The sequence below is a fragment of the Anopheles cruzii genome, chromosome 3 (assembly GCF_943734635.1).
Source record: "Anopheles cruzii chromosome 3, idAnoCruzAS_RS32_06, whole genome shotgun sequence".
In the NCBI taxonomy this organism is placed as follows: Eukaryota; Metazoa; Arthropoda; class Insecta; order Diptera; family Culicidae; genus Anopheles; species Anopheles cruzii.
The window spans coordinates 37466074-37490319 of record NC_069145.1 but is presented as its reverse complement, the minus strand read 5'-3'; the positions used below and the strand labels follow the sequence as shown (position 1 = coordinate 37490319).

Genomic DNA, 24246 nt, shown 5'->3' with positions numbered 1-24246 from the left:
ACAAACGAAATTTTAACACGCAATCTATGGGATACTGCGTCACATTTTGCGGCCCTTCTGCTCATTCAAAGTATTTGTTGTTACGTTAAGAGTTTTTAACTTGATAAATCAGCATCATTCTTTTATCGTTTTTCCAACATATATTTTTCAATCGGCTGACATATTTTCGATTACGTCGCCCGCGGTCACAATGTTCACAACATCTTAAAACGAGGAAGATGGCTGATTGCCCAAACATGACCAATGCAAACCATTAAGCACGCTTACAGTCGTTACCATTTTAATGGCTTGTACGCATCTGTCGCCATCCGATAAGAAACGCATTTAAAAAACTTCATTGAAGCGTGTCCTTAACCGCTGCAATACGAAAATAGGCGGGCGACCAACATTACAGCTCGCATCAAAACTCCGTAGAGTAGGTTCTGCAGCGGTTGAAAAGGTTATGAAAATATAATTTAGCTCATGTGGCTACGTCGACCCCGTGAGCGGGGTTTTCATGACCCGAGTAGCTGTGGAAATAAAGATAAACAAATCGCTGCAGGTTTCGTAAAATTATGGTTTTTTATTAACTTAAAGGGCACAGAATTGTTTTTTATTGTTGGTAGTTAATACAATTATGGCAGGTTACATTACTTCTTATAAAATATGTTTTAGACAATCTATGTAAAAATATTTTAAATACTGTCTTACTCAAACGCTTTCAATTTAAAGAATTAAAAAAAATGCACACCTTCGTTTGCCCCGTTTGTTCCAGCATTGTGCGTTACTGAAGTCTCATTCCTACGGAGTTTCCACAGCACGATTGGCAGAAGTTACCGTAAATCTGCGTTCGAAATATCCATCATAAAACGAACCTATTGAATCGCAACACATTCGATCGACACCTTCAAAAGCCGCACCCGCAAACATCGAACATTCTTGATTCTTTCATGGTGGTGGTGGTTTTATGACCGTACTGTTCGTTTCACACTTATGGTGAAGAAAGCTAGATACCCAACGACCGGCATAACTGTTATGGCAACCGTCGTCCAACACAAATCATCACCATCTAGACAGACGTTTTCATTCGCAACGGAAAACGGAAGAATTAGGCTTCAATTTTGCGCACAATGCCAACAGACCGGAAGAATCATTTCGTTTCTTATTGCGTCTTACCATTCACTGAACATCAAAGAAATGGAAAAGATTTATATCATCGTTAGTGGCATCGAAGCTTCGCTCAATGGCAACAAGCCTATGGTCGCACTCTTCCGCCGGCCAACGCAAAGATTATGCATGTTTATGAACACATTCCGGTGACTTGATCACGCAAGCACGCATGCCTCGACATGTGACCGTTGGTCATAAAATGTGCAATGAGATTTTTTCGTACCAAGAAAGCGAATACCGTCAACGTTGGAATGGATTTCAAGAAGACCATAAGAACGGATCCACTAGCTTATGTGTGATTGTATGCGTTCCTCGTTCAGTCCTACAACAGAAAAGACGTTCGTCAAAAACCATGTTTCGATGGAGCTTTTGTTTTTTCTCTCTAACCTCTCCAAAGGATGAACGAACCAAACCGTAAAAATGACGAGGCCCACCCAAATGAAAGCTTCGCCGTTGGTACTTCAATCCCCCATGAACATGAACGCAATTTGTCCACTGACCAATGGTTATAAATCCGTTGAAAACTGAAAATCCCTTGCAACTGGCTTCCCAACCATAAGCTGAGATTTGACTTCAAAAATTCCCATGAAAGTCCACCGAAAGGCGGCCAGATGTTACCGTTTGTCATTCAGTCGGCCTCTGTACTGCCGGTAGACAGCGTGATTCCACGAGAAGTATGTTATGTAGATTCTTTTGCAACACAACAACTTGTCACCGTTACGACGACAGATAAAATGATTATAAACGAGGTTGGGCGCGCCGAGCAAAATCTCACCGGAACATGACTGCATACATAGAATGCATAAGCGTAAAATGTAAGACCAACAATATTATTAATTATGTCACCCTTCATATGTTTCCAATGTACGTCTTGAAACATTTTACGATTGAGAATAAGCGAGAAGGCTTTCTGCAGTATGAGCTGCGTAACGATGATTGCTCATTGCGTGATGCCCACCATGCGCCTCCATTTGACCAATGATTTGTTGAGTAATTTATATCATGTCTCTTGATTTAATACGACGTTTCTGCTGGCATTTAGAGGGTGCCATAAATTTGAACACATTCTTCCGTCCTCTGGTCCACGTAGCTAAATCTTAAGAAAAACATTTGCCGAAATTCGACTCGTTCAGTCAGAAGACAAGGGAGTTTTCGTCCTTCAAGTGAAAGACAAATCACGAGCAAAGTTTTCATGAAATCTCACCATCCGAACCTTTCCGTGTAGATGAAGAAATACTACGCAAAAGTTCTCAAGGCAAACAGATCACCGCTTCTGTTGGCACCTTCACCGTGTTGAAATTAATTGCTCGTGCGAGTGTTCGTTAAAGTTTAATTTATACATCACAAACCACCGCTAAATTCCAACATTTAGTAGGAGAGCGAACAATTTACAGGTACTTTTCGCTTCTCAATTGCTCATTACCGAGCAGAGGCGAAAGTTGAAATGTAAAGCACTGCAGTAAAAGATTGAAATTCTTAAATCTCCTCGGACTTTTATTAGCGTTACCTATGAGGTGTTTTTGCGGCAAAATGATAAAACGTGGCTTTATCTTTCATGTTTCCATTACATTTTATGGGGCACATTTTCAACGATCTAACTAACGCGTATCGTGAAACCTAGAGTCTAATTTTTTACTTGAAGTTTTGCTTTTAATAGTGGTGTACTGTTGCAACTTTTTGTGGCATTATATTTACCCACATTAACGCAAAACGTTGAACTAAGAATTATAACTACCTGACTCAAATTGAATGGTTTTGCCAGCTTACATCATACACGTATTACTTGTGGTCTGGCAGTCAACTTGAAACATTGAGTTCAAAGATTTGCATGAAATGTAAATCTCTAGCAAACTTTGCAAACTCTTAGAACCGTTTCATCCGCGTTTACGCAACTTGGAACCGTTTGGCACAGTTTTTGCTTTGAGGAAACGCCATTTTCACCCATAATTAGGACGCTGAAAATAACTGTGCATCCAGCTACATGCACCTTCTTCTATTATTGCGGTTGTTTGTCGAATATAATGAATATTTTCCACCACAAGCGTGTGCAGTTGGCTTTCACAATCACTCAGAGAACCTTTTTATGCTAACATCTGCGCCAACATCCTTGTTTTCCAGGCCAAACACTTATAATTCCTGCAACGTACTCCATGACTTTGGGATAGCAATGCGAACCATGGAAACAGGCTCTGCTCTAAAATTACACTGTTCCCCAACTGACTAATCCCGTTGAGTACTAAACGCGTTCGTAAAACGAAGCACTAGTATGCTACGACAACCGACATGTAATCCCTCCAATTTGACCGCTCTGGCCATTCGGGTTGGTCCTTTATTCTTAATTTTATCCGTTCAGCACTTGCACACTTTTCAAAAGCCCAACTGAGCTAATTAAATTTTTATGAACACTGAACCCACACGCAGGAAACACACACACACACACGTACGGACTGTACACTATACACCACAAAGGTTAAACATCGTAGAAATAAACCGCTTACGATGCAGCAGAAAAACTTGTCCCCTCATTTGGAACATCTTCAATTGTGTTGGTACCGCCTATGTTTCCGGTTCCATGTGCCTCTGCTAAAGTTGATATTTTTCATATCCTTCGCTTTCCCCGCGTGCGATATTCGTATCACGTACAAACTCACGGAACGGTGTCGTTCGTTTCAGGGGCATACGCAACCCCTCAAAATTCATGTGTAACTACGTTTTTACGACCCCAAACTAAATGAGGATCACATATGCAAAGGGATCCCGTGATTTGTACGTGAACGAAGGCCTGTAATTTCACTCCTGCGGTCTGTGAAGCGTCTCCTCCGAGGTATGCTGCGTTCGGTGGGAGCTCCCACTTTTGACAGAGACAAGGGCACTAAGTGAAGAGTGTGTGCACGGTTGACAAATAAATTCAACATTCCTGTGAAAAGGTCTCCCATTACTCATTGTTTCGTCGTATGAACGATTTCCATCGCGATAGCTTCCCGTGATATTAGATTTGTCCTCGTCAAACGCACTCCTTTGATCACTGTCATGGAGGACTTCGGTTGATGATTTAGTTCGCTCATCTTTTCCCTCCATCAAAGCACTTGCGTTCAACCGTCCCCCGACTTGATTGTGTGTTAATGGCGTGCTGGGGTTAAGCGGAACAACTAGCTACCGATGCTGGGGCCATGGCAAACAATGCCAAAACTCCGTGATTGTGATTTATTTCGACGTCGATGGCATCATTTTTCTGGCGGTATTTTTACTCAGCGTCTACGGGAAGGTAGCTCTGCAACCGTCCCAGGCTCTAATTCACAAGTTTTATAAATTTCCTGATTTATTTATGCTTCCAATCTTTTCGTTTTTCCACCCTTTGCGCTGTTAATCCCACTGCGCCACTTGATGGCACTGGATCCAACTTGGTAAATAGCGTTCAGCAGCGACGCAAAACGAATTGATTAATGGTGGTGGTTTCAGCTTCCCACTTCAAGTTGAATTCAACTCAAGCCATAAAACACTCCCAGCAAAAAGGGCCGATAATTAGCTTCTCACGAGGGCACACAAAAAATACGTTTTCGGTTGAGCTTTGGGCATCTGCGGGCTCCACTCGCGTTTTTTTTTATCACATGTCAAACTGAGAATTAGGCGTTTAGAACACGAATCGCCAGCGCGAACTTCACGGCCTACGCAAACGCTTTCAACTGCGCCCCGTAACGGAAGAGGACTACCGTCGGCAACTGCTATCGATGTACTGAGGCCAATGGGCCACGGGTCACTTCCGGCAACCATAGCACGGCACGTGCTTGTTCGGTAGACGTTCGGCTCGCTCCAGACCGATCATGCGCCTTTTTTGTTCGGTGCCTTTACTGGGCTCAGAACATGTGCAATGGTACTTTCATGAATGAAGTACGAGAGGAAAAAGGGAGCGCATAGCGATAGTGCCAACGGGCTAGGCATCATACTTTAACTAAGGGTGATAGCGGGGCCGTAGCAACATTGCCCTTAAAGCGTAGGTCGTGCTCATCTGGCAGGTGCAGCAGATTCACACCGTTGATGGATCGCTGGCATCCATTATGCCGCTGGCCCACGGATCAATGTTTAACTGGCTTCCTGGTTTGGTGTTTCTTCTATGCTATTACGGCTCCTGCTGAAGATTAGCGAACGTGGCAAACGCGGTCGCTAAAGCAATGTGTGATGCTTTGTTTGTTTTGTGTGTTCTTTGACTTTTAATTGATGAGCGAACCAATTAACCTAATGATGCGTTGCTGACTCATTGATTTTATCAGTGATGAAAAGTGAATCGATGTTGGTAATGCATAGTGAATCCTCGTTGCTTTACACCGGGAATATCGCAGTACATACTAATGAGGCACATGGTGATCGAACGATGAGGATTGATTATCTGGCATTCGCATCCACTGAACGTTCTGCCGAACGTTACAGAGACAGTCAGGAACAACTAGGTGTATAAGGAGAAATTGTTTCGTTTTTTCAATGAAGTAACACAGAGTTTATATTTTCATACAAAACTGAGTTTATGTTTTCATAGAAAACTCAAACCGTAACTTCAAACAGAATTTTAAATTTGGGTCTGATTTGAACGTTTCACATTCAAATTTAATTTACTGTGAAATAGTATGGTTGGCAACACTGCCAACAAAATACTGTCACGCAGCTGTCAAACGACGGCGTCCATCAAGAAAAACATTGGAAATTCGTGAAAATCGGACTGGTTGTTCGCTTGGAAAATATACACTGGGCACAAAGTTGTGTGCCTGCGCTAAAATTTATCTATTATCGCCGTGTTCTTTCACAGTTTTAACCGCAGCTACTTGCGTTGCATTCGCCACTACGCGCCACCAGCCACGATGGCCAACGCGGAGGCAATTCAGGTGAGCTCGTTGCCTCTGCCACCGGCGCACCTGTACAACCTGTACACGGAAGAAAACATTCGCAAAAACCGTGCACCGAAGCCGCCGGCCCCGATTCAGGATGCGTACACCATGTTCGGAAGTCCGTTCAGTAACGACGACAACATCATCCGGCCGCTCGAAAGCCAAGGCTTCAAGCGACTCTACCCGCAGCACTTCGATCGCCGGAAGGAGCTGAAGAAGCTGAACCACTCGTTGCTAGTTAACTTTCTCGATCTGATTGACCTTCTGGTGCACTACCCGGACAGCCCGCGGAGGGCAGAAAAGATCGAAGATCTGAGCCTGTTGTTCGTCCACATTCACCATTTGCTGAACGAATTTCGGCCACACCAAGCACGGGAAACACTGCGCGTCATGATGGAACTGCAGAAGCGGCAGCGAATAGAGACGGCCCAGCGCTTCCAGAACCACCTGGAGAAGGTGCGGGAGATGGTGAAGAACGCGTTTGCATCGTTGCCCGATCTGACGGAGTCAGACCGATTGGCGAGCGGGCTGGAACCGATGGACATTGGGGAATCCGGAGATTTGATCGGTGGTCGGGGAGATTGCCATCCGCTGGATCGGTTAATGTGCGAGATAGTCGACCGGATGTGAGCGCCCTGACGTGGGACGCGCCAAAACCACTCATCCCATGCCACACTATTTCATTTCTTGTATGTTTTGTAATCATAATCCTTTAGGAAGCATTCGTCAACGGAAAACATTATCGGGAGGTATTGTAATGAAGCAAAATATAGTAAATTATTAAGGAACCGAACCGATGGGCTTGTTTTATGTTCATTGTGCGTCCGTTTAAATTCAACCTATAACAACAAATTGTGTTATTTTCGTACCTCCAGTATACAAAACCATTGAATGGACCATTCCACAGTGGGGAATTTGTATGGAATAGGCGGACATATTTGGTTTTAGGAAGAATCTACGGACTTCTTTCAACGTTTTTATGTTCTTTGCATGTTTTTTATTAATTTTTATTTATTTTATGTGTAATACACTGATGATAAACAACCTAATATTATTATTAGATATTGATGATTTATCGCTGCTAAAAAAAAGATTATTTAAAATCATACAAACAAGTGATTTTTATCACTCTTTCGACTGTGGCAGAAGGCTAAAAATTCATAGATAGGATTGGTCATAGATAACTTATCTAATTTAGGAAAATACAACAAAAACTTTACTTTTTAAAGCTACTTTATGACCTCCGTTCTCCCATAGTGCAGGCACCGTCGCATCCGCACGATACATTTGGCAGGGCTGCTTCACATCGTTCCAGTGTCAAGTCGCACGCAACGCTGAGAAAAATTCTTCACGAGATCGAGTTAAAAAGTCAAAAAGAAAATGGCGGACATATCTTGTGTTCATTTGTTGTTGTTGTGAATTGTGCCCGGTTTCAATGTTTCCACTTAAAAATATTATTCAAATTCGTGTGCAAAATCAAGCGAAGAAAGTGCGTGAATCGGTACAGCACGAGAAACAACATGAAACGGTTTGTATTCTTACACAAAGCTCCGGAGTGTGGGGAGGGGCGCGAAGCTGGCTCTGAACCGATTCCCTCGAAACTAGCAAACTAGATGAGGCCTCGTTTTCCGCAGAAATCTAAACATACACCAGCTTCGGCGACTACGAGAATCTACCAATTGCAATCCTACGGACGAGTTGCAGGCGTCCTTCGACTTGGTGCCGTCAAAGAAGCGCTTGAAAAAGCACGACGTTCAGCATGGTAGCAGCAGAAATGGCGTCCAAACACGGCCCACGGAAGAGACCAGAAAACCGGAAGAGATAACGGCCATGCTGATGCAGATTATTGGCAAACCGGAACTTTGCTGGGACTTTGACTTGCAGCACTGGTTGACGCAATACATGATGCTTCGCCCAACCCCCAACTTTCCCGAAGCGGCCCTGCTCTTAACGTATGCTGCAGAGATCTACAGTCGTAAAATAGAATACCTGAACGACATTGTCATGCACATTTACAACGATCAAAAAGCACGCGAGACAAAAGAAAAAGCGGCCCGAGGCGAAGGAAATACAGAACCGGGCGGATCCACGACACCAGCGAAAGGAGGGCGCAAGCGTGTAGGACGCTTCAATCCGGCCACACTGTCCGATTGTTTCAGTGAACTCGAGTTTACTTGCAACGACCGCAAGCTCCTACAGCTAGAAGCTCTCATACAGGCACCACAGGCTGTTGAGGTGGACCGTCGCTCCACGGTGCACCAGATGCAGGATCTGTGCAACGAGTTTCGCACCAATCCGCCCAGCCAACGAAGGCAGGCAATTTTGAATAGACTGAGGGACGCTGCGTGCATAGCGCCGATCATGTCAAGCCACGGGACAGCCCGACGAAGCCAGATTTTGGACCTAGAATCGAGTGAAACGATTGGCACCCGTCATGACTATCAGATCTATCAAAATTTCATCGATGGCAGAACCGGTTCGCTCGTTGCGGAGCATGATCTCAAGCGATTTTTTCAGCGGTGCGACGTGATAGACTTTCTCCACGAACAGCACGAATCAGAACGCGAGCGATGCCTGGGCTTGGGACAGCCGGCACCGGCGAGCCCGCTGCCGTTAATGCCGCGCGAGTGCAAAATCTACATACCACCCGAGTACCTGCGGAACCATTACCGTATCAACATGCCCGATACGACCGATTTCGATAAGGCGCTACTGGAGGCCCGCATCAGTAATTATCGCGCCGATCCCATTCTCTTTCTGATGGAACCGGAAGATAAGGAGCGACAGCACAAGCTGGCATCGTACGAAGGAGGGTCGCAGGATTCGGCCCTTTGCTCGCCAGAACCACCAGAACACTTGCGGATTTCATCAGAGTCTGGACTAGGTGCATCGATTTTGAATGACACGAATGACACGTCGACCTTTTTCCCCATTTTGGAATCAACCAATATCCTAGATTCCACCGTTGGAAGCTCCGGTGATAATCCTTTTGACTCAGAACTCCAAGCATTAGAGAAAGGGATCAGTACCGCCCAGGAGTCGTTTGGTGATGAACAGACCTTGGACGAAAGCGGTAAAACAGCACAACTCTCTCGGCTCAGTGTGGACGAGGGTATCGGAGCAGATCGTGATTCTCCACCCCGATCGCAGCTGCAGTCTCCGATTGCTGTGCCACTAATGTTGGGTGGTGGCATAGTACTTGAGCGTTCAACGACCCTACGACCCGTTCTCTTGAGCCTCAACCTGTTCGGTCTTCCGGAGGCACGCGTCAACAAACGGGCCTTGTTTTCACTTCCCGACGAATATCGTCAAATGAAGAACGATGTAAGTATAACCATTGTCACGGGTACCTCAAAATGTTAAAATGCTATGCTTTGGTTCCAGGTACGAAAACGCGCCGGCGATAGGACGAAGGATGTTTGTAAGCTGAATGTGTACAGCTTGCACCCCGATGCAGCACAAGAATCGCCCTGGACCGAACGACCATCAACACCGGAGTTAGAGGGTGAGCATTAGCTCCTAAAAAGTGTTGCTGACAATTTTACGTGCTACTTCCGAACACTAACATTTTCTTTTTGATAGATTTTTGTGGCTTCGAGGATGTACCAGTGATGGGAGAGGTTCAAAAAATGCGAGCAAAGAAAATGGGAGGAGAGCGACGGATCTCTCAGTCGTCGAACGGAAGCGATTTTCTCGGTTTCGATGACACAGAGGTCGATGCTGCGCGTTGCTCAGTTTCGCAGTGGTTCGCACAATGCCCCCCGGATACATTGAAACTGCTCGAAAGTCCGAAGCGCACGAGCCCCAAAAAGGCGGTCAACAGCTCATCCCCAAATCGCTTGATGTCCTGTGACTCTGGTATTTCCGACACAGTCGACCGATCACAACGAGAAGCAGAACCGGCTGCATTTGAAACGATCACCGAAGCTGAAGACGGCGTCGAATGTTCAGGCGAAGACTTGAGCACCACACAGTCGCTGTCCACTGCTCTCACCACGGGTGGCGTATTAAATCGTATGCAACGAAACATGGACGAGGCCAAAGCGTGTATGGTGAAGGTGAACGAATGGCACCGGAAGTTGAAACCGGTGCTGATGGAGTCAGAGAAGCGCAATCACTTCGACATCCACGAATACGGCACTGAAATCATCGGGACGTTTGATGCCGATGCTAGCGCAACTTCTGGTGCCATTACATTGGGCCAGGTTCTTAATAACAAACCGGCCCACAGCACAGCGCGATATTTCCTGTCCACTCTTATGCTTGCAAACACTCAAAACATTAGAATCTATAAACACAATTCGGATCGGACGCGGGTGTCAAAAGCAGAAGAAATTGAACTGCGGTTGCTAAGCCGGCAACGGCATCATGAGCATCTAGGAGAAACGTTGCCCGGCAACAGCGACACTAGTGCCTCCCCCAGTGAACACGTTAGAAAACAGAACCGCAAACGGAAGAACTTTTCCGAAGCGATTGAGGAGGATCGTCCAGCTGAAACGGTACTAAGAGCAGATCCGTCCGTTCGCCTAAGTCACGATTCAAGCGATTTTCTCGTGCGGTTGGCACAGATGGATGACGTGCATTGTGCGGAAGCAGAACGTAAGCGAATGGAGTTCCGACGCGGCATGCGGAACTACGCCTACGGGTTAGCTGAAAACGACGGCGCCGGTCCGTCGTCTTCCCATCGGCAGCCGCCAAGTGAAGTTATTACATCTACAGCGATCATCCCGACGGCGTTACCACCTGAAGAGGATATCCTCATGATTGACGTGCACACCAACCGGACAAAACTAATGTCTGCTAGCGACCTCGATACGTCGTGCGGCAAAAGCGTCCACTCGTTGGACTCTGGTTACCAGTCGACGATTGGCCGCTGGTAACCATGGTTCGGTGGTGGACAGCTTAGTTCTGTTCGGGCAATCCGTTCCGGAAGTTGAGCCCCTCTTTTCCGGTCGGCCTGCAAACAACACGTACCTGATTGCGACCTCGATTACAGCATGGGCGAGGATCGCTTGCCGTATACTGCCACATGCACAGACATAGGCGTGCGCCAAGTAACACAACATCACGGCTAGAAAGGACAATGTCTCTCAGTTGAGATTGTGGATCTCATCTTGTCACGCCATTTCCACACATTTCACTACCCAAATGAATCTTTCTCGCGAAAGTACAAAACTTCATTCAAAATTACCATATAATCTCACCCACGCTCTGTTTCATCATCTTGACCCACTAATTCACTGCCCCAGTGTCTGATAATTTAACTTTAAGGAGCTTGAAATAAGTTGACTATGAATTAAGCTAATGCATTGCTTCAAGTATTTCTCAAATGCTGCCGGACTGTTGCAAGGGACAAGCGTAACGTGTGCAATGCGCCGTGAAGCGAGTGGTTTTAGACATTATTTGGCATTTGTTTATTTCAAATATCGCGCAACCATCCTTGCTTACATTCTAGCGATCTTTTCAGTTCAACTGCTGTAGGCTTCCGTTTTAATTTACATTTTTTATTGTTTTTGTTTTAGATCATTCTGACCGCAGCTAGATTAGATAGGGTATCGAAGATCAGTTAGAGACAATTATTTATTTTTTCCTTTCGTTTCAAGAGACTTTCTTCTAAAGAATATAAACAGAATATACTATTTTTGTATTAACAAACTGTTCGTTTCGTTTGCCTCCAATCGGGGCGAGCCATGGAAGTGTTTCTTCGTGATGACTGAATCCTCTCCTGGTCACAAAGGGGAAACCGCACCGATCGGCTATACTTTCGTATTCCAGTTGCTGCCATCCTCCGGCAGTAGATTGTTGGTAATCAGCAGCACTATATCGACAATCCACCAGATTCCTATACCACCGAGCGTGAGCAGCTTCCCGACGGCAGTTCCCGTCTGGCCGAGGCAGAAGCGGTCCATCCCGAGAAAACCGAGCAGTATGCTGTACAGTAGCGTCGTGACAAAGTAGTGGTCGGTGTACTTGACGCACGGGAAGCCATCTCGCATGAATTCGCGGGGGCCGAAACAGGTAATGTCCTCAAACACCATGCATTTCACCTTCGTCATTTCCACCTCATCGTAATAGACACCGCCGAACTTGACGCATCCATATCCGAGTTCCTCGCGTGCGGTGCGGTTGCCTTTCAGATTGACCGGATCATCGCAGTCCATGAACTCCAGGGGCAGAAAAGAACATTTCACTAGCGCAGTGAGCGGATTGAAATTGAGACTCGTTTGATTGAACCCGGCCACTTCCTTGTCCTTCGTGATCTGTGCCGTTTCGACGAAAACCGTCGAAAAGAGCAATAAAACGAGCATTGCCAACACACGGAGAGATCCAATCACATATCAGACGGGTTAGCTGATGTATAGCTATGCTTATTTTCTCATCTCTTCGAATAATACGATATGAATATACCAATTATACACCGGCGTCGAAATAAATTCGTATTTCGACTTGTCTTTTGTGAGCTTCTACGTAAACACGTAAACAAAAGGCTTTAATTCTGAATCGAACCTGCCTTTTACTGCCTGCCTACCGATAACGATTGGTACTTCACCATCGGTGACAGCTAAGAATCGAGTAAGCGCCATCTAGGAGAAATAGAGGAAAACAGAATAGAAAGATAGAGAAGGGAGCACGATCGCGCACAGTAAAACGCCAGTTCGCGATCACGAGTTGTAGAAAGGATACATAATTTGCAGATCTCCCTCTTAAGATATTTCTGGTGAATAGAAATAAAGAACAAGTTCTAGCAAAACCCATTCGTAACCTGTGTTATCAAGCGGACTCCACAACAATACACAAAATGACAGTTGTGTGCAAGCATGATGCAAGATCTTACAAAAGGAGCAAAACGTTTTGTACTGCAAATTATACTGTAATCAAAGCGCATTTGCCACATTGGTTTTACCACCCAAATATTTGAACTTTCCTATTTAATACCCAAAAAATGAGTATATGAATATGTTCGAATTCGTCCTGTACCACATTCCTTAATTCACGCGATTTCAACGGGTCTTTTTGACTGTATTTCTGAGCAGTCACCTTCTGTGCTCAGCATTTTTTTTGCAAAAGATCACTTCGAATAATGAATATCCGTTGGCATCATCGGCAACAACAACTCAACAAACTCCGAGGTAAGATTTTCACATATATTTTCTTTTATACATACAACGACCTTGGAACAATTTTTATAACTTGGCGGAGATTTTGGCGGAAACAAGTTGTTGGAATCTAATTTATCGCAGTTTATTTGGCTTCAATAACAAATCCGTTAATTATAGCATCTCGTCGGATCTTTGTCGCCGATCGGCCCATTCATCGGGCTGTATGAATGCCACTAGTTCTCCCTTGATAAGGCTAAAAAAAAACTGACCAATCGTAATCGTGGCTCGATGTCTGGGAACCCAACGCGGAAAATCGCTGCCCGTGTCCCGAAACCAGAACGTGGCCGGACGCGGTGCCACGTACGTTATCGTCACGTTTTCATTTGATATGGCCCCAATGTTGTATATCTCCAAACTATCCAGATTGGTATACTTTCCGTGAAGCCACCGGATCATTGCGTCGAACGGAAAGCGTAAAATCGTGCGGCGCAGCGTCATTAAACCATATGATACGCAGTAGATCGCAAAGCGGAGCTATTAAGGACGATAGTAAGAGCAGGTTTAAGGAAAAATAATCCAAGTTTTACAGGCATGGCTTACCGAGGCAAATACGGTGTAATAAAACAAAATGGTTGGCAGCAAGAAGAGCAGAACGGTGAACGACAGCGTGGCAAGAAAAAGTTGCCGATTCATATAATCGTGGACTTCAACACGATCCCTCAGCACGTTTCGCTTCTTTCCCAAAACCGTACGACAGAGCGATCCGATTCCTCCTACTTCGATGCGATAGAGTCTGTAAAGTTTATGTGAAAATGGAGTTTATCATGAGACATCTCCAAATCAGATCATCCAAATGATACGTACACAGCTACGTAGATATAAAAGCAGTGCGCATGTAAACTGATCAAAACTATCAGATCGGATAGCATGGCCGCCTGGAACGACAGCCCGAAAAGCCCCAGCAACGATAGCGGTACAAACAGGAACTGAATCGCTGGTGAAAGTATTACTGGAATTGTAAAATAAAACTATTGGTTTGCAAAAGACCCAAAAAGATCTCTTCTTGTCGAATACTTACTTAGAAACATCCACCACAGATCGACTTGATAGCTGAAGCAGCTGAAGAAAAATTCATTAAGCGAACCATTTAGCTTCAATCCGATCGGATTGCCTCGCAGTGTTTGAAGCAACCGCAACAAGTTGTCCACGATCACCTGCAACAATTCAGTGTGATCATGCAAGCACCGCAGCAGCGCATAGATTTAGCCCAATCTTACCTCAGCGAATTCCATAAATCTAGTGCCGGGGTTCCCGAAGCAAAGAATAAGGCTCAAGACAGCAAGACCGAGACTGATGTCCATCAGGAGTGTCCACTTAACAGCGTTAGCCCCTTTGTGCTGGATACATTCGCTCCATTCGTTAAGATGGTAGTAAAGGGCCGTTTTCCGAAACATAAAGCCTAAGGCTCTGCCGAAGGGACGAAGGAAGCCGGTCGTCCACCGTATGGCGGCATGTTCCCCTATCGTTTGAAGCTTCTCTCCAACGCTCACCGGTTCCACTTTGGTTGCTTTAATGAGGCGGGCCAAGTGCAGAATGTCGTTATCGCAGTCGGCGGCGTTGAGATCGTTCTCGGCCAGATTATCGAACCCCCGATCGTCGTAGATAATGAGCAGCTTGTTTAGTGACTCGATCGTCACGCCCTTAACCTTGGCCATTATATGCTTAATTCGCCCACTTTTGGATATGACCAGTCGAAGGAAATTGTCTTCCCTGGCCAGCTGCTCTCGCAGTGTTCTATCATTCTGCGAAGCTCGAAACTGTGTGTAGTCGCTGACACTACAGATTTTTCCAATCGGTTCGGAGTAAGCCGGAAGGGGCACATTGTCCAGCACGGTAAACCGTATTTCGTCGCGCAGGTCTTCGACTAAACCATACAGATCACAAAACGCGCATTTCTCGATTAACTTAGAGGAAAGATATATTTTGATGTTCATTGATCGGGTCGGTGGGTGTTGAAGTGCGTTGAAGAGTTTATGAAGACACTGTTTTCTTGCTGTTTTTCCAGTTCCACTGAACCCTTGTTTGCTGTTTTGTTATTGGATTTTGTTTGCCAAGGGCATGCAAACGTTAAAGTCTCTTGAAAGAACTTTTAAGATTTCGGATTTGTCTTCTTCTACCACACATCAGGACAAAAACCGTGGATTTGCAAAGTCTACGAAGCCTGTAAACCTTCGAAGGGTTCCACTACCGATGAACAATACAAACAGGAAAACAGCACGGTATCGAAAGAATTTTCAAAAACAATAGAAGTATGCTATTTTTATGTTCATTTGTTGGGCAGTAAGAAAATGCACTTCTGATGCTATAGAAAAATAACGCAAAACGCATAAAAAAATGGTAAACAAAACAGCGGAACGTTTTTATAGCACTTCTGAGACCTGTCGGTTGAGAAGGACTACATTTCAACCTTACGGAACCGGATAAGCGTTGAATTCAAAGAATTACGATTCATTCTATCGCTTATTCAAGTATCCTTTGGCTCGAAATTGGTTAATTTCAACACAAAAATGCTTGATTTACACTAATACCATGTATTTTATTCGAAAAGGCCTCGCCTGTTTCAATCACCGAACTCAAGCGGGTTTAAACAAACTTGGCACATGAAACGTCAAACGCCTTTCAATCGCCGAACGACGCGTTCTTCTTCACGCCGCCAATTCGTGTTCGTTCAAGTTCCTCGTGCGTTGCTTGGCTCGGCTTTCTTTGCTATCTACGAAATTATTTAGGTAAAAAGTACCTTCTGTTTTTTGTCTATTCGACGCTTGGCAGATCTGTAACAAACTTAACCTACCGGACTTCCGAACCCTCCAGGCTTACTGACGGACTAAAGTCCACAACAAATCTTCACCATGGCTGAATCGAGTAAAGAAAGCAGCAGTGCTACCGCTGCTACTGCGGCAGCTGCGGCCGAGAATTGGGTGAAGAAGGCAGCGGATCAGGATATATCAACGTTGGTAAGCATCGGCGTGTTGCCACAGGTAGGAGCGTAAAGTAAAGATTCGTTTCGCTGGCAGGTTGATGAACTGAAGCTAGATAAAAAAGACACAGCAAACGGTACCGCGACTGCGACGCACGTACATCCTGAAGCGGGTGCAGAAAATGGCGCATCGGTGTCGGGAGGGGCGCCTGGTGCTGGAACCGGAGGCAGCGACGAGATTGAAACCGTGAAGTGAGTCGCTAAACGGTTGTCTGTGGGAAATGTTTCTATTATATTTCATTGCCTCCTTCCCTCTTGCGCTAGTCCTGCGGATGCCAGTTTGTTGATGAAGATTATTCGTAAGGGCCTGGTAGACTCCAAGTTTGATCTGGAAGTATCGCGCAAAGATCCGTCTTCTCCATTACATTCCGTCAAGTCGTTCGAAGCCTTGCATCTGAAGCCCGAGCTGCTGCAGGGTGTTTACGCGATGGGCTTCAATGCACCATCTAAGATTCAGGAAACGGCTCTACCCACTCTGTTAGCCGACCCACCGCAGAACATGATTGCACAGAGCCAGTCTGGGACGGGCAAGACGGCCGCCTTCGTGTTAGCGATGATCAGTCGCGTTGATCCGCGTAAGAACTACCCGCAGGTGATTTGTCTCTCACCAACCTATGAACTAGCCATTCAGACGGGCGAAGTGGCAGCAAAGATGTCCAAGTATTACCGCGACATTCGGCTGCGCTTTGCAGTCCGCGGCGAAGATTTGGCCAGAGGGGAGAGGCTTACCGACCACATCATTATCGGCACACCCGGCAAGCTGATGGACTGGGGCATCAAGTTCCGGGCGTTCGATCTGCGCAAAATATCCGTTTTCGTGTTGGACGAGGCAGATGTTATGATTGCGACACAAGGGCACCAGGATCAGTGCATCCGCATTCACAAGCAGCTTCCTTCCAGCTGCCAGATGATGTTCTTCTCGGCGACGTATGAAAAGGAGGTGATGGAGTTTGCGGAATACATCGTGCCGAATCCGATCATTATCCGCTTGGCACGAGAACAGGAATCGCTTGATAACATTAAGCAATACTACGTAAGGTGTAAAGATCAGAACGAAAAGTATCAAGCCATTTCCAACATTTATGGTGTGATAACGGTTGGCCAAGCCATCATCTTCTGTCACGTAAGTACTTCGTGGTATGCATGCAACGTGACCCTCCTGAATACGTTACAATCTTTCAGACTCGTAAAACCGCTGGTTGGTTGGCAGGGCAAATGTCCAGAGATGGTCACCCAGTGGCTGTGCTGTCCGGCGAACTTACTGTGGAACAGCGACTGGCCGTACTGGATCGTTTCCGTGCGGGGCTAGAAAAAGTGCTCATCACTACGAATGTCTTGTCCCGGGGTAGTACCACGACTTCTACGGCTAGTGTTCTTTTGAAACAGTTTTTATCATGCCGTTCGTTTATTTTTTTTTCTTTGCTTAGGTATTGACGTGGCTCAGGTTACGATCGTAGTAAACTTCGATTTGCCAATGGATCAACTCGGGCGAGCCGACTGTGAAACTTACCTACACCGTATTGGTCGAACTGGTCGCTTTGGTATGCATTCCGTTGATACCAAAGGATGTAAAAATATTGCACGGCATGTGACGCTCACCCATTTTTTCATCCGCAGGCAAACATGGAATCGCCATCAATCTTGTCGAAGGCGAGCATAATATGAAGATTTGCAAAACTATCGAACAACACTTTCAGAAGAAGATTCATCTACTGGATGCCGAAAATTCGGACGAAATCGAAAAAATTGGGTCCTAGACCAATGGGCTTCTCGGTAGCCTGACATTTATATTTACCTTGTTTTACTTCAACATCTTTCTCTTTCGAACAATTTATTACCCGATTCAGAACTGGGACTGCTTGTTATCATACAAAAATTACATGAAACGCACTACTAGAATTTAGATAAACCATTTGAACAACAGTAAAACGTATCATAACAATTATAACAGGCAGCGATGGATAGAACTATGATGGGACTGCTACGACTCTGATATTGAATAAAATCAAATTTTACTCATAAATTCGTATCTTTTTCTGTGCAGGCTTATTCGATTTTCGTTTTCAAATAATGCTGAAAAATTGAATTTTGATGCTGATTCTCATTGATAGAGTATTACGAATGAAGGTTTCAAGGTTAATGCAGATATCGCATATACACCGCAGAGAGAGAGTTAGTAAAGAAATTAACATACTTATGTAAAACTAACTTTTCGAAACACCCAATACCAAAAAAGTAGATGTTGGCAATATAAAGTGTCTAAATTAGAATACGAATATCTTTTCTTATCACAATCCGACAATCCTTCGATGACAGTTTTGTTTGATTCTGCGAAGACAAGACAGCAGCAAAGTTGCTATAAAATCAACCAGGGTAAGAACGGTTTTCGCAAAAGGGTTCAACTTTCGCGGCGCGTTCGCCAGTACGAGTGAAGCGCGTAGCGCCGCGAGGAAGCGAGAGCGAAGGACATGTCATCTTCGGCAGCGCGGCATTTGCACAAACTTTGGTGTACCTCGGCAACGTCAACACGTTGTGCTCTTCGTTTTCTAACATCCCGCAAATTCCATTCCATCGGTGAAAACAAAAGCAACAGCAATTCACAGCGTTCCCGTTTGTGCTTGCAATCGTCTGCCGAATCTACAGTTTGGTCACTTCATCGTCTTTCGAGCGGCAACGTTTCGGCAATGACGGCCAGCAAATACCAGATCACTGAGCGGGGTGCTCCGAATTCCACCGATTACCGGGTGTACTTCAGTAAGTATTAACTGTTCAACGGGAATACTGATGGCAGAAAGCAATCGATTGTGCAACATCTTTTAAATTAGGGCCTTTGCTCGTACCTCACAACGAATTCCTTTCTAGCGCCCCAAAGGAATTGCATAACCTATAAATGAGTGAACCTAGAATGATTGAATGATTAGCATTAATTATTTATAATTTTTAGATCAGACAGAAACCTATTAAGCACCAACTGAAAGTTTTGCACTCAAGTTGGTGCCGTTTTCAGGGTTTCAACTGACGTCTTTCGCCTAGAAATCGATTTATCGGTCTAGCGCGGACGGATGATCTACGGACGAACCACACGCCATGTATTTGCAGTGCATTATAAACACTCCATCTACTGCCGCGGTGTTCCTTGCCTGGCCTCGAAATGTGCCCGCGAACTTGACTCTTAGCCCATTCACGGAAGTGTTGACCGTCCGAATGTTTTATAAAACGCTTTCCGTTATCATCTGATAACGAAGAGGGTTTTATGGTGAGGGATGGTGCGGCAAGGGTCAATAGGCTCGGTTGTTTAGATTCTAGAGCGAAGTATAGTGCAAACTGGAATGGGATTAGTTTCGTCACTGGAAGAAGCGCCGGTTGAGAACGACCGGTCGAGAAATGTGATATCTGGGGTGATGATTAGAATTCGAATTTATCATGCGACGATGATAACAGGAAGGCGAGCGTTTGCATTCCAAGTTTTGATAAAGATCTGCTTGTTCGGTGTCAGATAATGATTGATGTGATGCTTGAAGTAGACACGCAAAGGAGACAGTTTGGACTTCTCTGACCGTTGCTGCCGAAATTGAATTGCACTTTTATCTTCCATTGTAGAGAATGAAAATGGTCAGGCCATTTCGCCACTACACGACATTCCACTCTACGCCAACGATGCAAAAACTGTGTACAACATGGTCGTGGAGGTGCCTCGTTGGACGAATGCCAAGATGGAGATCAGTCTCAATGAGGGCTTGAATCCGATCAAGCAAGACGTGAAGAAGGGCAAATTGCGGTACGTTGCGAACTGCTTCCCGCACCATGGCTACATCTGGAACTACGGAGCATTCCCTCAAACTTGGGAAAATCCGGAACATCTAGACCCGAACACCGACTGCAAAGGAGACAACGATCCAATCGATGTGCTAGAAATCGGCTCACGGGTAGCACGCCGTGGCGACGTTTTGCAGGTGAAAATTCTCGGTACGGTCGCACTCATCGACGAGGGAGAAACAGATTGGAAAGTCATTACGATCAACGTGAGCGATCCTGTGGCCAGTCAGGTGAACGATATTAATGACGTGGAGACAGTGTTTCCGGGATTGCTGAAGGCGACGGTCGAGTGGTTCAAGATCTACAAGATTCCCGATGGCAAACCGGAGAACCAATTTGCGTTCAACGGTGAGGCCAAGGATGCCGCTTTTGCCACGAAAACCGTAGAGGAGACCCACCGCTTCTGGCAGCAGTTGGTCAACAAGGACGTTGAAAACAATGGAATTTCTTGGTATGCTTAGTTGTGCTGGTTTGATTAAGAAAGTCTCCCGATACTATCCTTTCTTTTGTAGCCTAAATACAACTGTCGATGGTTCACCGTACCTGGTGGCCAATGACACTGCCAATGAAGTGTTTGCAAAGAGTGCGGACGGCGGTAATTCTGAGCCTCTTAGTGAGACTGGTAAGTTGACTACGCCCAATAACGTTTCTATAACTTTGTGATTGTTCTTCTGCATGGTTTTAGATAAGGTACTAATACAGTAGTTTGATCTATTTTAATCTTGCTCCCATTGCTGCTTGTTGTTTATTTACTTGTTTTTCTTTCCTCCTTTATTTTCTTATTTACGCTTCTACAGTAGACAAATGGCACTTCCGCATGGAGAACAGTTACTCAAAGCTGTAAAGCAGCACAAGTAGAGGTAGCCAAATACAAATAGAATCTAGCGCTTAGTAATACATTCAAAGTGTCGGGCAAAAAAGGATTCTTTCTTGTAGGTTGTGCTCACGTTTTTCAGTTTTTAAGCTTTACCCAACCTCCTATAGCTTTTGTGTGTGATTGTCCTATAAAACTTATCTCTATACTTTCCTACAGTGGACAAATGGCATTACATTACGCTGAAGTAGAGTGCAAATGGAATCAAAATCAAACGAAACCCCGCAATGAAAGGATCAGGATCTACAGGAACGCAAGTTTGGAAACGCACCAACACTACTTTCCGCAAATCCGATGGTCGATGATTATTTATTGATTAATGCAACGCTTTCACGTGCCCGTGTAAAAGAAACGCAAGAAACGAGTGATTGTAGAGTGAAGCACGATAAATCAGCATTTAATAAAGTGTGTAGGAATTACTTGTTGGTCATTGAAGCGAAGATAATGTATATTTTTAATTGATAAGAAAGGAAGTTGGAATTTTATTAGAAAGAAATTTTATTAAAGGTCAGTTTGGATTGAATTTAGTACAACTATCGCAGTCTAGAATTCTGGGACGAAGTCGTGTGTTGAGCATCTTCGATTTGGACAATAATCCATGCTGTATGTTTCGCAGATCTATGCTTCAACTCAATGCGTTAACACGTTGATACAGTTACTCATGTTACCAATCTAAAATCGCAGCCTAGGTTCATTCAGATATATTAACAATCAAAGACAGAAAAACAACTACTCGTCAAGGATGGGCAAGGATAACCATTTACCTAGGAGCATTGGCCAGCTAGAAGCGTTGCCCTGTTAACGAGGCCAAAAGCGAAAGCACTTTGTGCGACATTACCCGGCATGGGTGCACACTGTGCCGTTTAATTTTCTCGAAACGAAACACTTTAGTAATGAAAGTGACATTCAATATTTTGGAAAAATAATGGTCACACATATTGGCAACGCTCGCTCTCTTTGGTTCGTCCTGCCGAGACCACCAATGTCACATCACTCTTGCAGCCTGTGCACGGAATGCGCAGGTCCTGACTGCCGGAGCAAGAGCCCAAAACGGAGCCACTGGAACGAACAGGACAATTGCTCTGTTTCGATGGTGGAGCAAAAAGGGCAGCCAACCTTCCCACGGGTAGTACGCGGGTAGAACCGTGGCACAGTTTTCAATCGGATTCGTGCGTTTCATCGTTTCGGAAGTGCTGTGAAGCTTGTTAATTTCGAGGGTAGTTTTTTTTCTACGAATTATTACGCACACTGCGTATTACTCGGTGTTGTCGGCTGGTATAGATTTTGTGATTGTCTTATTTTTGCCACTGGGGCGGGCATCGATGGGTTGCAAAAGCGTCTGGTCATTGTGAACATTTTCCCGTGGTGCTCCTAGTAGTTGTTGGCATTCCAAAACATCGCCCACAGTCCGGCGGGCGGTTGATGCGGTCGGGTGAAGGAATTTCCTGCAGCACTCCAGCGAAAGGAGGAAGGCATTAAGATATCCTCGTGCTCGAGTGAGCGAGCGAGTGAGCCAAGTGTACGCTCCTCGTTGCCGTGCGGCAAACAGTGACAAAATCAGCCCACCAAACTTGCCCACAAACCAGTGGGCCAGCTTTTCGTCTCCATTTGCAAAGCAATTCAGTCCGCTTTTGTACTTTCAGCAGGGAGTACCCGTGTGTGTTGGTGATTGAAAGCGATTTTTTCGCTCCCGTCCGGGTGTTCTTGTCGAAAGTGTTGTTTTCCGGAGACCACACTCCACGCGGTGAGAGGGCACTAACAGTCCTTTGGACGTGGAAGTGAAAAAGCCCCAACACTTCGTCCGGCCACTGTGCGGTGTGATTAGCATAGCTTTACCGTTCAGACAAAGGCATTGGAATAACCCTTCGAGCGATACTTTACGACGATGAATAACCTGTGGTTCACCTTTACGGTCCTTTTGGCGCTGGCCGCGATCGGCTCGTTTGCCGTCGACGCCAAGAAGAAGCTGTTGAACAACAAGTACGGCGACGGTGATTTTGAGTTCATCGACGAGGTAAGTGGTAACATGGGAACCGAAGACTATCGAGTCCGTTCGCCAAAAATACGACATCATGCCAAAGAGGTACAAGCATTATTGGAGTATTTTCAACATAATAGTAGTCGCCCCTCATGAATATTGCATAACGGCGACAGGTACAGTATTGAGGCCGCCCGCTCTGTTTACCGCTGCCAGTTAACAATGTTATTCTAATTCATATGGATGAGGTTTCATAATTTGCTCTACGAACGGTATCGCATCATCTATGACTGACACGCAATAATTGCCCCAGTGACACGCAAAATTAGTTCGGAAGAGGGTTCCGGCTAGGTCTGCCGGGGAGTGCCCATGCCCACAGCAAATAATATTCCGCTGCGATAGCATTTTGTAATTATATTTACATAATCAACAGGGTGTCCTGAAGGATCCATAATTTTCCGCGCCACCATACGCACCCGGGAGCCGGATTGCTAATTCTCCTCACCTGGCAAGCTGGTGTTTGTCTGCATTTGGATACGTTTGATTAGTTCGATAACACCGCTGTCGATGGTTTTGTTTTTGCGAATAGAGTGCGGATGGCGAACGATGGGGGCAATATTTGTTCACTGCTTCCGGCCCTGCACACTCCCCTCTACGGTGGGCGCCAAATGAACGACGAAGCCATCGAAATGTTACGCAGGTCGCATGGCACGCGGCTAAAGACTTCTGCTGAGGCTTGGCAACAAGGATTAAAGCAACAGGATTTTTTGCAGTCCGCTGCAAAGATTATAGGTTAGCTCAATTACAGTTACGATGCACTGTGCCCGCTGCCACTCCAGCTCCCTGTAATCTGTTCCACGAAGGATTGAAAACTAACCTCCGGTTTGGCAGACCGGGTTGGTGCGTCGCGGGCGCACATCATGGCTTAACCTCCACGCTGTCCCTCGGAGTGACCAACGTTGCCCTGCCAGCTCCTAGTTGCGGTCCGTTGGACCGTGCGCTCGTACATACGTGTGTATGTGTGCTGCACGGAGGAGGCACAGAACGCCCGTCGCCTTTCTCTAGCATGACGGAACGATGGGGCGCACAAAAGGCGTACAAATGGTTTAATTAAGTTACGCGACAAATATGCTTTGGCGAGGATCCTTGCATCCGTCCGGTAGTTCGCCGCTGGTGCACGAGCGCTTTGGAGTTGCGGAAGTCCGGATAACGCGAGGAGAGAAACAGGGCCACTAATCAGGAGACCGAGGAAACGGAATCCCCAAGTGATACTCTCCACTAAAGGCGGGAGGCCAGACATCATTAGCTGGCAAATGCAACCCCAGGCCTCAGCAGCGTGTGGAGTCCGGTCGGATGGCCGCGTACGGTATCGGCTGGGAAACGATGACAAACCATTGAAATTAATTAGCATGTCA

At 45.6% G+C, this 24246-nt stretch overlaps 7 protein-coding genes across 11 annotated transcripts in view; 5 read left to right on the top strand and 2 right to left on the bottom strand.

Moving 5' to 3' along the window:
• The first annotated feature begins 5861 nt into the window (after nt 1-5861).
• LOC128273357 (mediator of RNA polymerase II transcription subunit 7) lies at nt 5862-6780 on the top strand. Its single transcript, XM_053011299.1, has one exon. It carries the CDS (start codon nt 6000-6002, stop codon nt 6654-6656), a length of 657 nt encoding a protein of 218 aa, XP_052867259.1. The 5' UTR covers nt 5862-5999; the 3' UTR covers nt 6657-6780.
• A 1055-nt stretch (nt 6781-7835) lies between these two features.
• Nucleotides 7836-10906, top strand: LOC128270336 (uncharacterized; the record flags this gene model as incomplete). The annotated part of the gene is made up of 3 exons (XM_053007734.1): nt 7836-9350; nt 9411-9531; nt 9609-10906. Coding segments are annotated over 3 exons (2934 nt in total), but the record flags the coding sequence as incomplete, so codon positions are not given.
• A 521-nt stretch (nt 10907-11427) lies between these two features.
• On the bottom strand, nt 11428-12543 carry LOC128274207 (TM2 domain-containing protein CG11103). The gene has a single exon (XM_053012317.1). It carries the CDS (start codon nt 12332-12334, stop codon nt 11783-11785), a length of 552 nt encoding a protein of 183 aa, XP_052868277.1. The 5' UTR covers nt 12335-12543; the 3' UTR covers nt 11428-11782.
• A 694-nt stretch (nt 12544-13237) lies between these two features.
• On the bottom strand, nt 13238-15447 carry LOC128274206 (uncharacterized). The gene is made up of 5 exons (XM_053012316.1): nt 14404-15447; nt 14205-14340; nt 13991-14135; nt 13727-13919; nt 13238-13660 (listed from the first exon to the last, which is right to left on the bottom strand). The coding sequence occupies exons 1-5, from the start codon at nt 15118-15120 to the stop codon at nt 13298-13300; spliced, it is 1554 nt and encodes a 517-aa protein (XP_052868276.1). The 5' UTR covers nt 15121-15447; the 3' UTR covers nt 13238-13297.
• A 401-nt stretch (nt 15448-15848) lies between these two features.
• LOC128274204 (DEAD-box helicase Dbp80) lies at nt 15849-18282 on the top strand. Its single transcript, XM_053012315.1, has 7 exons — nt 15849-15912; nt 15998-16140; nt 16201-16355; nt 16428-17286; nt 17346-17508; nt 17591-17704; nt 17781-18282. The coding sequence occupies exons 2-7, from the start codon at nt 16036-16038 to the stop codon at nt 17918-17920; spliced, it is 1536 nt and encodes a 511-aa protein (XP_052868275.1). The 5' UTR covers nt 15849-15912; nt 15998-16035; the 3' UTR covers nt 17921-18282.
• A 331-nt stretch (nt 18283-18613) lies between these two features.
• On the top strand, nt 18614-21126 carry LOC128271557 (inorganic pyrophosphatase). Of its 5 annotated transcripts, none has more exons than XR_008269224.1 (5): nt 18614-18917; nt 19764-20430; nt 20492-20601; nt 20777-20911; nt 21013-21126. XR_008269224.1 is itself a non-coding variant. In XM_053009136.1 (5 exons), the coding sequence occupies exons 1-4, from the start codon at nt 18632-18634 to the stop codon at nt 20821-20823; spliced, it is 1110 nt and encodes a 369-aa protein (XP_052865096.1). In that variant the 5' UTR covers nt 18614-18631; the 3' UTR covers nt 20824-20839; nt 21013-21126. The 5 variants fall into 5 exon arrangements, 3 of the variants coding, with proteins under 3 accessions (XP_052865096.1, XP_052865097.1, XP_052865095.1); XR_008269225.1 differs by having other exon boundaries at nt 20777-20915; nt 21013-21123; XM_053009136.1 differs by having other exon boundaries at nt 20777-20839.
• Nucleotides 21127-22386: 1260 nt separating this feature from the next.
• The window catches only part of LOC128274663 (proteoglycan Cow), a 59674-nt gene continuing 57814 nt past the window's right edge, over nt 22387-24246 (top strand). Inside the window, exon 1 of the mRNA XM_053012927.1 lies at nt 22387-22867. Coding sequence (XP_052868887.1) covers nt 22739-22867 — 129 coding nt within the window. The 5' untranslated portion in view covers nt 22387-22738. The remainder of the gene's footprint in view (nt 22868-24246) is intronic.